General features: G+C 41.9%; 2 protein-coding genes across 3 annotated transcripts; both read right to left on the reverse strand.

The window, feature by feature from the left end:
* Positions 1 to 831: 831 nt before the first annotated feature.
* On the reverse strand, positions 832 to 5,957 carry LOC115742284 (oligopeptide transporter 6). Its single transcript, XM_030676478.2, has 7 exons — positions 5,663 to 5,957; positions 4,969 to 5,514; positions 4,612 to 4,709; positions 3,969 to 4,538; positions 3,318 to 3,576; positions 2,985 to 3,167; positions 832 to 1,626 (listed from the first exon to the last, which is right to left on the reverse strand). The coding sequence occupies exons 2-7, from the start codon at positions 5,440 to 5,442 to the stop codon at positions 1,012 to 1,014; spliced, it is 2,199 nt and encodes a 732-aa protein (XP_030532338.1). The 5' UTR covers positions 5,443 to 5,514; positions 5,663 to 5,957; the 3' UTR covers positions 832 to 1,011.
* LOC115742285 (RNA-binding protein 2-like) lies at positions 4,523 to 13,127 on the reverse strand. Of its 2 annotated transcripts, none has more exons than XM_048270987.1 (7): positions 12,778 to 13,127; positions 10,248 to 10,375; positions 9,936 to 10,173; positions 9,800 to 9,861; positions 9,642 to 9,723; positions 8,266 to 8,386; positions 4,523 to 4,709 (listed from the first exon to the last, which is right to left on the reverse strand). In XM_048270987.1, exons 1-6 carry the CDS (start codon positions 12,872 to 12,874, stop codon positions 8,283 to 8,285), a joined length of 711 nt encoding a protein of 236 aa, XP_048126944.1. In that variant the 5' UTR covers positions 12,875 to 13,127; the 3' UTR covers positions 4,523 to 4,709; positions 8,266 to 8,282. The 2 variants fall into 2 exon arrangements, with proteins under 2 accessions (XP_048126944.1, XP_030532339.1); XM_030676479.2 differs by lacking the exon at positions 4,523 to 4,709 and adding an exon at positions 7,861 to 8,140 and having other exon boundaries at positions 12,778 to 13,123.

Below are 13,127 nucleotides of genomic sequence, written 5' to 3' on the forward strand. Positions count from 1 at the left end.
TTTTTCCCAATAAAAAATGATGGATTTCGGAAAGATATTTACAAATTATAAAAACTTGTCCACATCAATACCGGTTTTGCATTTAGGACGGCCAGCGACGGCCGGTGTCCTTGTTAGTGTTTTCGACCAAAATTAGACAAATGGATTAAACGGGTACCAATGCAAAAGGTTTGGGACTAAATTGATCTTATCGAAAGATTTATGACTGAATCAATACCAATGTAGTAGATTTAAGGCTTTTTGGGTATTTTTACCCATTGTACCCTTAAAATCTTGTGTTTGAGGGCAAATGGAAACGCAAGAAAGGTTATCGTTCCTAAAGAATAAGAACCCGCTTCTTTGTATATGCAAGTACAGATGGATGGATGATTGACTCGTTTGAAGCTTAAACCCTAGTAGTTCATGTAAAATAGATGTATTGTTGAAAAGATGATCCATGAGATCTTCTAAGCAGAGCAACATCTTAGCGTGTTAGATTGAAAAGTGTGACTCATTTGAAAATCACTAGGCCTTTGACTCGGTATAAACAGGAGATGGTAAATGAAAAATTAGATAGGAGGTGATATCTACGGCATCGGGCGGACAAGACAATGCGCGTTTCGCGCACACACGCTATACCCAGTGCAACGGAGAAAAAACGGATATGGTGTTCGATAATCAGTAATTGTGGCCACCGTTAGAACTGCTATTGTAGTTCACTTGAAAATTCTGGTTTATAGCGCATGACCTCCACCAAGAACATTTTTGTTGGGACAACTTGCATTTTTCAGTTATTCCATGACAGTAGTTACTCACATAGAACAATGAAAAGGCAAATGCAGTACTGCCACAGAAAGGAAAACAGGAAGACATTTTCAGATGACTATGGAGACGAGTGCACCTTTTCCTAACAATGAAAACCTAAATTGTTAAGCATATGAATCTAGAAAACGCATAATCATGAGCGACTAATGCAACTATATACAGGTTCGAGGAAACACGAGTAAGAAAGCACGACAGCAATGGCTTTGATCAGTAGACGGGGCATCCCTTTATGGAAACTTCTTTTGCAGTTGGACAAGTTGCCAAGGGACACCCTTCTGGATTGTTTCCCCACCAGTCTATGGAGATGTCGTTGGACTGCAAAGCGAGAAACAGCAGCAACGTCATGAACGCAGTTCCAGCATCAAGACCTCCAGAAAGCACGTAGTTGTAGCGCTTCCACCATTCCGGTCTATACCGATATACGACAAATCCAGAGAGGAAGCCGATCACAATCCAAGAGGTGAAATTAATGGCTGAAGCGGGAGGCATCATTGCGGTTGAACCTAAGAGGACGGGCATATGGATTAAGCGAATCCAGTTTTGATTGGGGAATGCCTTGTGTGCGAGCCAGACTAGCAAAGGTGCGACGGCCCCGCCCAGGAAGAACCAATTCACATTTCCATACTCGCCAAGGTCCCCAAAAATTCTTCGCGGCCCGACGAGACCCCAAATGACAGATGCATCGAAGAACACACCATCAGGTGGGCAAGTCCATGGACTATCAGCCGGCAGCACGGACGTGTCACAAAGGTTTGGGACAGTCTCCATGAGCCACCATGCAGTTAACAGGTACACGATCACGGATAGTACCGTTCCAACAACCTGAAACAGAAATCTACATTCTGAGAACTTGACTGTTTAATCTGCTAAATTTTCTACTGAAATAGGGGGTTTAGCCAGAAAAATCCCAGATCTTCCACACAAGTAAGTCTGACGCTATATTTTGAAGTATTGGACAATTGAAAACCAATTGTGAAACCCCTTACATTATTTTGATGATCACAAAACCTTGTTAATATCGCAGGTTAAATATTTTAACAAATCTATGTTATCACGTGACCTAACCATTCACCTGATGATTATTGAAACGGAAGGAAACACACGTGGACAAAACATAATATTAAAAGAGTCTGAAGATCAGAAGTGCAGAAGATATATGTCCTACGTTATTGATGCAGAAGATCGCATCAGTCATCAAAAAGTTCCCATATATAAATCAAGCTCATGGAAATATAATTATTCAAGGACCAGCCCGTACATTATTTTGCTAAATCATATACCATTGCGGCGGACCCAATTCTGGCTAAGATATACCACGATTTATCGGATTAATGACTAATCAATGATTACAACATACATTGCCATATATAGGAGATTGCATACATGTGAGTCAAATGGACTGATTGGAAGATATTTGTGATAGCCGATGTCAACTAACGTCTACATCATCCAAGGAAACTCAAGACTGATGCAACAGCTATTAATTCAATCTTCAACGTTCAGATTTGGAGATGGATCCATAAGTACAAGAAGCGAAGCTGTGAAACTGTCGATCTAATAGTTGCACATAGATGAACTTGTAAACATGAGTTCATTCTCTAGAGTTTCAAACGTATATTCTTAAACTGAGAGTTGAGATTTTCTTTGTCTAAGTGTTTGACAAAGGGCTTTGCAAATCCACTGTGGGATAATGGAGGGTGTGAGAGCTCTAGAAATGTTGCTGTGGGGAATTAACAGAGGAACCAGTCTTCGCAGAAGATAAACTGTAGGAAAAACAAGTTTTCTGAGGAAGCAGTTTGTGATAGTTGTTGAGACCAGTAAATATGGCCTAATTGGCTTTGCCAGAGCTGGAAGAGTGTAGTAGGCAAAAGGAAAACCGAACCACTCTTGTCTTGATATTCTCTATACTTATCCAATATTATTGTTTGTACTTGCATCGAATACTTTCATGTTGCACTCACCAGACTCTTCACAGAAGCTTCAAATTCTACAGTTCGTAGAAGATTTAAAATCGGCACATGCACGAAAAGAGTCCGAAAAATCTCTATCTAGTTAAGTTTCGACCCTCGTTTGGTTGTTACATTTGAACCTAACATGCAGACAAAATGATTTATCCTCAGTTTTAGGGTTTAAAATTTAATCAAGCATAAAAGAATTGATCAAGAGATGAAAGGACCCACCTGTGCCATGAACATTGACCTAGGCGGAATCTTCATGTAATGGCCAAGTTTGAAGTCTTGCAAAAAAGTCAGAGCTTGAGTCATGCTTATATATCCATAGACCTTGAAGCACATGTTTGCAACAGGGCGCTCCGGGTACATATAACCAATGACATATTCGGTGATAATGTTCAAACCGGGTGTCTGTTACCAAGAAAAGCATAAAAGTTGGAGAGCATAAGTTCAAGGATGAGATTATCAATAGCAAAAGACACTTCATATTGATGGTCATAATCAAGTTCATGTTATAAAAATATAGAAAGAGGTTGAAGAATTTTAAGTTCTGTAACATACCTGATTTGTGGTTGCAGTGATTATACCAATTGGCAGGGTGAAAAAGATTGCAATGCCACATGCCAGCAATATGCCCCACCATGGCAACTGAAGACTCTCCTTGTAGTGCTCACAAGCAAAAAGTATACAGGCAATGTTAGCAACCAGGAGAACAACAAACCACCACATGGGTACTGATTTGTATCTCTTCATGAGCCTTGTGTGTACATCCATTTTTTTACTCCCTCCAAAGGCTTTTTTACTTTGCTTCCACAGGTCACTGCATGAAGCAGGGCAGAGCAAGTGAACTTTAGCTGAGATCAAGGGAAAAAACACTCTGCAACCACTTATCGCCATCAAGGCGATTTTATTTTCTTTTCTTTTTAATGACATCGGTTGTCATTCCACTGGATTGCACTAGTCCCATCTCACGACAGCAGGGTATTAAGTCTTGACCAATTTTTGAGATAACAAGTGGAATTATCCAAGATGATAAATGAAGTTTTCCTGGTTTAATATTCAAATAATGCCAGGGAACAAAGAAATCATTAGATGGAAACAATCAGATAAATCCCAAGATATGTCAATTTTCCAGCAAACATTTCGATCCCATCTCTTTCTTTATGACAACTTGTACTGTGCCAAAAAAAACCGATACTCGATGGCATTTACCTTCCATTGAAGAGAATGATATGGACGACAGTAGCCGAAAGTGTGGCAAAACCAAGGCCGTAAGTCATTGCAAAGAAGGTGCTGAGATTTACTGGACCGTTCCTGGCATAAGCAGCTCTATCAAGATGGAACTCGGAATTCACGATCGTGGAAATGTCATACTTTGTACCATTTGCCAGGAAGAGAGACTGGGAAAATATCGGAAAGGTCTTGGCATTGTACACATCAAACCAGTATGAAAGCGGCGTCATGACATACATTACGAGGAAGAAACCAACTGCCACATTCGCAGTTGCAAACCATGGACTAGCTAATGGACTTCCAAGGTATGATGAAATGGTAGCCCAATCAAACCCGACGGAACCAATTCCAAGGCCCTTTTGGCCTGAGCCAAGTTGTTGAACAAGAACAGAATGAGGAGCGATCCAACATACCCAAGAAAATGAGGTTAACATCATAAACATATAACCAGGAAGGACATAGTAAGCAAAGCTGGTGATCAATACAATGACGAAGAACTGGTCCCTGGAGAAGCCGCCTTTTTGCCTTTTTTCCTTCTCATGTAGAGCCCTGCCATTCACAACAATCCATTACACAATCAGAAAGAGTGCCACTCCATACAATGCCGCACAGAACATACTACCTGAATAGGGAGACTTGGACCAGATTGTACGGCCACCACATTTCCCCTGGCTCGACAAGATATTCCCGGAATAGACCAGCCCAACCAAAGCCCAGAACCTACCATAAAATCCAGAATAAGACATGTTATGGTCATGAAGTAGGTCAAGACGGCTTCTTGTCATGAAAAAAATTGAAGATCTTGGATAAAATTCATCTCGCCAGAACCCCAACACTGAGTTCGGATTGCACTATATGATAAATCACCCTGTTGCTCTCACCAATTCACAGCTACCATAAACAAAGAAAAGAAAAGAAATCCAACAAAGAAAGCTTTTGTCATCAGAGAACTCCACAAGATCACTCAGTATAACCAGACCTGAGTAGTCATCATCACCAAAAAGGCGGGAAGAAAGGTGAGCTTTCTCTTATAATAAAGCTTGACGGAACTCAAGATATGAGTCGCATAAACAGTGCCGGCACCAGAATTAGCAAAGATGGTGATCAAGACGTGCTCCTTCATATTGAAAGGCCCAGGGTTCAAACTGAATTCCCACTTCGTCCCCTGGAAGAAGACGCGCTTCGTTATGGTCCTCGCCATCAGGTGGCCGATAGGCACCACGGCGATCTGCGCGGAGATGGACGTAATGGACAAGGGGTTCTGCCTGTACCAGAAGAACTGGTTCACGAAAGAGAGTATGACGCAGGCTCCGATGCCCAGGACCCACATTCTGAACGTGAGCGCGGGCTGAGTCGGGTCGTCGGTCTTGGGCACGGTCAACTCCACCTGCTTGACGGGGCATTCCTCGTCGACCTCCTCTTCCTTGCTCTGAACCTGAAATGTCTCAGCCATGGCGACGACGAAGAAGACAATGGGATCCGCTTCCGGAGGGGATGCTAATGCTTTCTCAGTGCTCTGAGATGCCTATCTCAGAAGAGAAGAAGAAAAAAAACGGAGACGCGCACAGAGAGCGTCAGTCTGCGGATTGCTTCTCAAAGGCGCAGCAGGGCAAACAGAAACAGAGTAGGAGCAGAGAGGGGATAAAGAGCGGGGAAGCAAAACGTAATCCTACCAGATAAGAAGAGGATGTAATGGAAAAAGCTCAAATTTGTTGAGGATTCCGTAGATTCAGATATATATGGTTGGGCTAGACTTTAGGCAAAACCGAATTTTGCGCAAGAATATCGGGACGTGAAAAGCTTTGCAGGTGGAGGAGTGCCAGGCGAGGCAGGACGTTTCCCTTGAGGACAGATACAATAAAAACCGCCCTTCTCGCTGGCACTCCACCATGGCCCATTCGACACTCCGAACCGCATTTTCAATACCCACTACCTTGACTCTCTCTCTCTCTCTCTCCGCCCGAGCTTTATGGGTAAACCTGTATGTTAAACATGGGAATCTGTCAGTGCCCTGAACAAACCTTGCCTCGTTAGTGTGAGAGACACTGGGGACGCAATTTCAACTGATTCAGCAAATGACAGATTCACGGGCGGATAAACCATCATTGTTTGGTACGAGACAAAAACAAGAGGAAGCTGCTGTGTACCAATCAATTGAGACATAAGTTGGGAACCACAAGAATATCATCCAAATCCAAGGAAATCAAAGTTTCAAAAAGTTCTGCCCTTTTCCCCGATCTGATAAGGATATGATAAATTTGATTTAAAAAATCATCAAAGAAAGGAAAAGAACGTCTCTCCGCGCGGTCCCAGAAGAAACTTGTCTCCACTCGCGACGTAGGAATTCAATTATTTTTGTATTTTTTATGTCTCCTTTCCGTGATAAGCAATAACAATAATATTTTCGATTGTAAAGGAACCCAAGCCGAAGAAAGTCGTATCTAAGACAACGGGAGCAAGAATCTACAGGATGATCCATCGCTCAAGTGGGGGGGTGATAAAAGTACTAGTCTCTGTCCCCGCCAATAATGCCGGGGTCCACCGTGGGGACCTCGAGTTCAGCGCCGAAACGAGATAGATTCCAACGTTTCAGCTCACATAGAGGAATCAGAAACAATTCTAAAATAGAGAAATTCCAGAAAATGGACAATGCTAGTTGTGAAATCATCGTAAGCTTTTGCTGTCTATATTGTAATTCTCATCATTGACCTCGAAACAAACAACTACAATGCTTCTAGTGAAAGTATAACAAGCAACAACGTTGGGAGTCTCATCAGAACCGAGATATCTATTCTGTGAAAATTGCTTCCTTCTATCCCCCAAGCAGATGGTCATCGCGATAACAACCGTCAATGCATTTGTGCACACATCCACAACAAGATCAAAACTTTATGAGCTCGAGAAAAGAGCAGTCAGCAAACAGAAAAGGCACGGACGGAATTCTGCAATCTCATATCCTCTTCTTGTCTAGCTGCAGGCAATAAGAGAGTGGAGGGGGGGAACTAAAAGAAGAGAAGCTCCCAAAAGCGATAGTTTCAGATTATTCCTGATTAAAATGGAACCGCAACCGCGACGAACTTCCACAAAGAACTGAGAGCGAATCACAGGACTGCACTTGGTAAGCAGGCTCAAACAATCAGAACACCCAAGAATTGCTCGACAGAACTTTCAAGGTTCAATTTAGCTAGGTAGCTAGAGAATTGACAAACATAGGGAAATGAGATTGCATTCACAACCTCCTTGAATACTGCTCACGTTTCATCGTTAGACATAGAGCAGATAATCCATTAGCAACTTACAGAATTTATAGCTTTGAAGTAAGCTGCATATTTTCCTCCACAAGCAATTGTTAATTCAAGGTGATCGAATGCAGAACTTTGGCAAATATAATAACTGGGTGAAAGTTGGCTTGGCGGTGTCAACTATTTAGGCTCGGTGAGGAACTGACCGGGCAACTAACTTCATTTCCTCCCTTTTTTGCTGAGCAATGAAATATCAAGGTGTTAATAGATCTCATAATTCCTCCATAGCATTAATCAACGGGGGCCAAGAAGAAAGTGAAGTACTTTGACCTAAGCGGAACAAAAGACTTTAGAAGTCATAATTATACACAGTGATGAGTTTCCTGACGACAGTAAAAGGAGAATAGGAGTATCAATTTCAACAATCGAGTGCGGGTAGGGGAAAGTTGAATTCTCTAGCATTTTAGACCAAGTACCAAAAATGCCCAATAAACTATCTTCTTTTCTACTTCGTCATTTCTGTGCAAAACCCCTAATAAGTAAAAAGAAATTGGTTTCTTTTGATAGAGCATTCAGAGATACTGTCGACATCCGTACGCCAGGAACACCACCAAACACACAACCGAGAAGGCAATAAATTCTTCAGATGTTCAACTATATAACAAAATGCCTACAGGAATAAAATCACAAAGATAGATAAACATAGTCTGCAGTTCTAACAGAAAATGGCATCAGTACTGTAGCTATAAATATGATAATGGGACATGTGGCTTATGCCGGTCCTAACAAAAACTTCAGTTCATGTTGGTCCTATCAAACCGCCAGTTTGGAAATTTGTATAACTCTCGAAACAGCAAGGCTCTTTATCGTCCCTTATAAAGTATGTACCCTCCCAAATACATGTGATTCCTACATAACAATAATGTTTCCAGACTTTAGCTCAATTTCATCGTCCCAATATGATGTTTTGCAAAATAGCATCTAAGGGACCTGAAATATAACAAGTTAACTAGTTGAAAAACAGGGATGATCACCTGCAAGACAATGTAAGTTAGCGCTTGCCACGATACCCCCCACCTGACTTTGCACCAGGGTAGCGAGCAAATTGCAGCCTCAGTCTGTTTGAATCACGGTCATGCTCATCAAAGACATAACCTGCAAAAGTGAGCGTGACAATTTTATGCTCCAACTGAGCTCATATTTCGGGGAATTACGGCCATCAGCCATGGAAGATAAGAGACGCGTCGAGAAAATTCTATTCTGCTTTCAAGATTTTTCTATTCTAACTTCAAGACAGAAGAGATCGCATAAGAGCCGCTTTGGTCCTAGAAGACAAAAGAAGACTCTCTATAGTAGGTAATGGATCCTTGATTTCAAAACAAAATCTCTGATCAGGCATCAAATGCAACCCAATCATAAGGCAGAAATGGAAGATTTGCAATAACTGAAAACAGCAGCTTATCTAACCCCCAGAAAAGGAAAAGGAAAAAAAAAACAACACTGCTTTAATTTGTTGTTACTCTCATAAAATGACTGCTAGAGGCAGATATTATCAAAACAATCTTAGTGGTTATTATGATCGATTGATGCTTTATCAACCTCGCGAGCTGAATTTTCTTAGCATTCCTAGAGCCGGGGGAAAAGAGACAAAAAAAATTACATCAAAACTCGAACTTTTAAGGGGTTGTCCAGTTCGAATGTCCTTCACATTTTAAGTATCAGAATATGATACAGACCAGAATAGATTATAGAATGCTCATAAAACCAAAACTAGTAGCAGAAGGCGGTCAAGTAGTATCAATACTCTAAAAACATCTAACTTTACAGAAGCATGAGATCAACATAATCCAACAATTATATACCTATACTAGCTGAGGACAAACTCACTAATGCATGTCCACGAAAAACAGTAAACGCATTTAATAGGCATAGACATGAAGATAACGTAAGAGATACCTATGCAACAAAAGATCCAAAAGTTTTCCAACACTCAGGTTAAAAGATTGTTGATGAATCATGCCATCAGAAACTCTCAGATGATGATTAAGAAAACAAATGAATCTCACAGCATAAGGATACGTTGACCATTGCTAACCATTTGTCACTCAATTATTCAAGCGATAGAAAACAAATTTGCATTGACCATCATTAGCACTCTTAAAAATTGCGACATCAGAAATGCACACAAAATTTCAACATGGACAGCAACTGTTTACTTCTCTCTAAAGGACGGAACAGAGGGAAACGCAAATGGCTAGGAGGAAACCCAAAAGTAGAAGAAAGAGAAAGAAAAAATTTATGTGTATCAGAGATTGCCAACTCTGTTTACCCAAGGATGACAGATATAAGCCAGAAATTATAGCATGAATATAAAACCACAAGTTGAAAATGTTGTTTAGGGTGAACATACCTTGTAAGGCATCTTTGGCCGTGGCTGCATGAGCTGGACTCGCAAAATCAACAAAACAGAGCGTCACAGGATTTTTCCCAGTCTGCAAGCATCCATGTAATCAGTCTTCATTTACTGATTCATGCATGTCCAAGACATCAGCACAAGATTTGGCTTACCTGTCGTGATTCCTTGTTCACAAGTCTCACTTCTTTGTAACCAACAAAAGGTCGAAAGATATCTAAATTCTAGTAAAGGAGAACAACCTGTGATGGAAGCAAACCAAAAGAAAGGGTAACAAGTTGGAAAGGATACGAGAAACCTCCCGCCGGCTGCACTTCGGAGGCAAGCCCTCCACAAAAAGTATATTCGAAGCATCTGGTGGAAGGGGAACCTCATCCTTCCAAGCTTCAAAGGGCACAGTCCTTTCTGCCATAGTTGTCATTTGGCCCAATGCTGTGAGTCCCACCATAGGTAAATCATCAAAGGAGTGAGCAGATGTCCCTGCACCTGCCAGTCCGGTTGGCTGTGCCCCACTAAATGGTGACATTTGCTGGAAGACCATTTCCATGTATTAGATATGAACAGAGGCTTGGATTGAACAAAATATTTAGGTTTATTACATACAGTAGCATGCAGATAAAGATCATAGGAAGCTCCAAGGGACTCGGTATCCCGGATTCCAGGGAAGGCTCCTCTATTATCATCTATGGGAAGATAACCTTGGATATCATGGCCAGCACCGGTAGGAACATCTGAAAATTTGAAAGGAAAATTTCAGGACAAGCAACAATCCACATTGCTGGAATAGACGAGAAACAGACTGATAGAAGAGGCATTTGGATAGTGTAGACCAGGTGTTAAGTAAACTAGAAGCCCTCATCATTATATTCTGGACAAAAGTAAAAGCATCATGCACACTCTTAATTGGGCTGAAAGTTTACAAGTTCAATAATATCACATTTTGAAAACAGCCCTGACTAGAATATCAAAATCACATTTAAATTGAAGATATAGTGGCCTTTGATGGAAATTCATGATATACATAGATACTTACTTATCTGATCTTCATACAAGAATGGCAAGATAAGTACATTAAACGCCAAAGACCAAGCCTTAATCTGCTGCTATTGCGAGAGTGACTCATAGATGCATCACTATCAATTCAAGCCACAAGATACTGAAATCATAATCACGCAGCTGGAGTGACTCAGAGATACATCACGATCAATTCAATCCAGAATGCACTTTTCTCTCACGCTTTTCGGGTTTTTATTTGCACTGATTAGTGAAGAAACTCCTTTGGAATGTGTAAAAACAACGGTTTTAAGAGCAATGCATCTAAACCACAGAAAGCAATGTTAATGACTTGTTATCTTTGATAAGCAACCTGTTGAAACTGGATATAGCTTGAGATTATTGACTGAATCATTTCCACACAACAAAGGTCTAACATCTCTGGCAAAGACCGCTGTGCCCTGTGCTCCAATGTGAATGGATACTAATGGAACTACATGGCTCAAATCTATTGCCGCCCCTGAGTCCACGTGATGTTCAGGGAGATGGTAGAATGATACATTAATTGTATGACTTCAAGCAATCTTCTTTTATCCACCACAAAATTCCCATGTCAGAGGAGGCAAATCCCGACAACCAAAAATTGTGCAACCTTGGCATGTGCTCTGGTACCCAAGTGCAAATGCTCATTCACAAATACCCAATCATCTCTCAAGATGATTTAGCTGCTAAGACAGAACAACGCATGTCCTGGAGTAACAGAAACGCCAATTTATCAGTTGACTCGTGAGAACATGCCAAGAACAGCGGAAGTCAATGAAAGTGTTCCAGAATGCCCATATCTTACTTGAGTCTCCAGCCGCCCCTTGCGCAAGTGCGCGTTGGAGGGATTCTTAATCTAAAAGCTATGGCCTTTATCCACATTTTTTAACCACGCAACCTACCTAGATCAGAGGTAGCAACAACCGACTGTCAATACACGAGGGATAGTCTTGAAGACTAAGTAAGGTTAACACCTGCACTAAATCATCTTATGGAATCCTCGTGAACTCATGGAAGTAACCGTCGAGATGACCTAGAAGCAAAGAACATGCTGCTAAATTAGCCGGTCAATGATTACCTTAAAATCACGGAATTAATGAGGGTTTCCAAAACGCCAAAATTCTTCATCAAATCTGAAGTAAGCCTAACGGATATGTGTCTTTTACACACGTGGAAGGTTCATCTAATGCGGACTATCAATTTTTCAGGATCACAATTAAATAGAACTGGTGCGTACACTGAAACACAAATGGAAATCCTAGTCCCCATGTTGCGGAACTAACGGTCAAGATGATCTAGCCCACGTGGCAAGCAAAGGCGCGTCCAATAATATCGGCAAACCCAACGCCAGCCTTATCGAAACCGTTTACACTTATAATCCCCTCTGACCTAAATCTATAAGTAGCATCATCCGACCGCATGCAACTAACGGCTATAACTACCGCAAACCTAAATCAGCATTCCAAGACCTCCAAAAATTTAAGCATTCAAGCTGACACTTTGAATCATGAGTCAGTCAGCCAACAGACACCCTAAATTACGAAAATTGCGTCAAGAAAAGTTCGTCACGCATGTCAGACATTATAAAATGCACTAACAGAGAAGTGTCGGCATGATCAACTGCAAATGAACTCCAATTACAGAACTAGACCATTTGATCGCCAATAGAACTCGTTTGGATCAAGAGAAATTGGGAAATGAAGCGCGGACATGTTTTCTGGCAGCCGCCTCTACGTCAATTTTCAAAGTTCAAGGTTAACGAAGAACGAGCTCAACGGCTCGCAGCAAAACAGCCGAGCTGCATTGAGCTCCGACGTCTTTATCCTTCTTTCCTTTTCCCAACAAAATCACACGTGAAACGACAGACGAAAGGAGGAAACAGCACCGCCGCTACGAAAAGCACCATTTTTCCGTCCTCGCCTTCCATTTCAACCTTATCAGCGACAAGCAGGAGGCGAAGCGAATGGAGGAGGAGTCCAGAAAAGGAAAAAAACAAGAAACCCTAGGAATCACGCCAGGAAAGGACAGAGAAGCACGGAACCAAAACGCGGAGAAAGACGGGGGGGAAAAGAGCGATCGGAGAATTGAGGTCTTTTACCGAAATCGGTCCGGGGACGTTTCCCGGGGGCAGCAGGGGGAGGCTGGTAAGGCGGCAGGCGAGCGTCGCTGAAGTTCCCCCAGTAAGGATCGGCCATGTCGCGACGGAGCGAGACGAGACGAGACGAGACGGAGCGAGAGAGAAACGGGAGAAGGATGACGGAGGAGGAGGGAGGGAGGGAGGGAGGGAGGAGAGAGGAGTTGGACTTAATAAGAGACCGGGGGAGTGAAGTGAAGTGAGCCCAGCCGAAGTTTAATGCGCGCAGATTTTGTTTTTGGCAGTGTGAGAAACAGGTGTCGGAAGTCTTTGCTCATCCCTTTTTTTTTTATTTTCCCCTCCTCCTTTTCTGT

Source organism: Rhodamnia argentea, chromosome 10 (genome assembly GCF_020921035.1).
Source record: "Rhodamnia argentea isolate NSW1041297 chromosome 10, ASM2092103v1, whole genome shotgun sequence".
In the NCBI taxonomy this organism is placed as follows: domain Eukaryota; kingdom Viridiplantae; phylum Streptophyta; class Magnoliopsida; order Myrtales; family Myrtaceae; genus Rhodamnia; species Rhodamnia argentea.

What these genes read in the sequence shown, in the direction of transcription:
- LOC115742285 (XM_048270987.1), bottom strand. Translation starts at nt 12,874, where the DNA reads ATGGCCGATCCTTACTGGGGGAACTTCAGCGACGCTCGCCTGCCGCCT. An exon ending in ACGTCCCCGGACCGATTTCG is followed by an intron (nt 10,376 to 12,777) that starts GTAAAAGACCTC and finishes TCAAATTTTCAG; the next exon opens with ATGTTCCTACCGGTGCTGGC. An exon ending in GGCCAAAGATGCCTTACAAG is followed by an intron (nt 8,387 to 9,641) that starts GTATGTTCACCC and finishes TCACTTTTGCAG; the next exon opens with GTTATGTCTTTGATGAGCAT.
- LOC115742284 (XM_030676478.2), bottom strand. Translation starts at nt 5,442, where the DNA reads ATGGCTGAGACATTTCAGGTTCAGAGCAAGGAAGAGGAGGTCGACGAG. An exon ending in GTCCAAGTCTCCCTATTCAG is followed by an intron (nt 4,539 to 4,611) that starts GTAGTATGTTCT and finishes TGTGAATGGCAG; the next exon opens with GGCTCTACATGAGAAGGAAA. An exon ending in ATCATTCTCTTCAATGGAAG is followed by an intron (nt 3,577 to 3,968) that starts GTAAATGCCATC and finishes TGCTTCATGCAG; the next exon opens with TGACCTGTGGAAGCAAAGTA.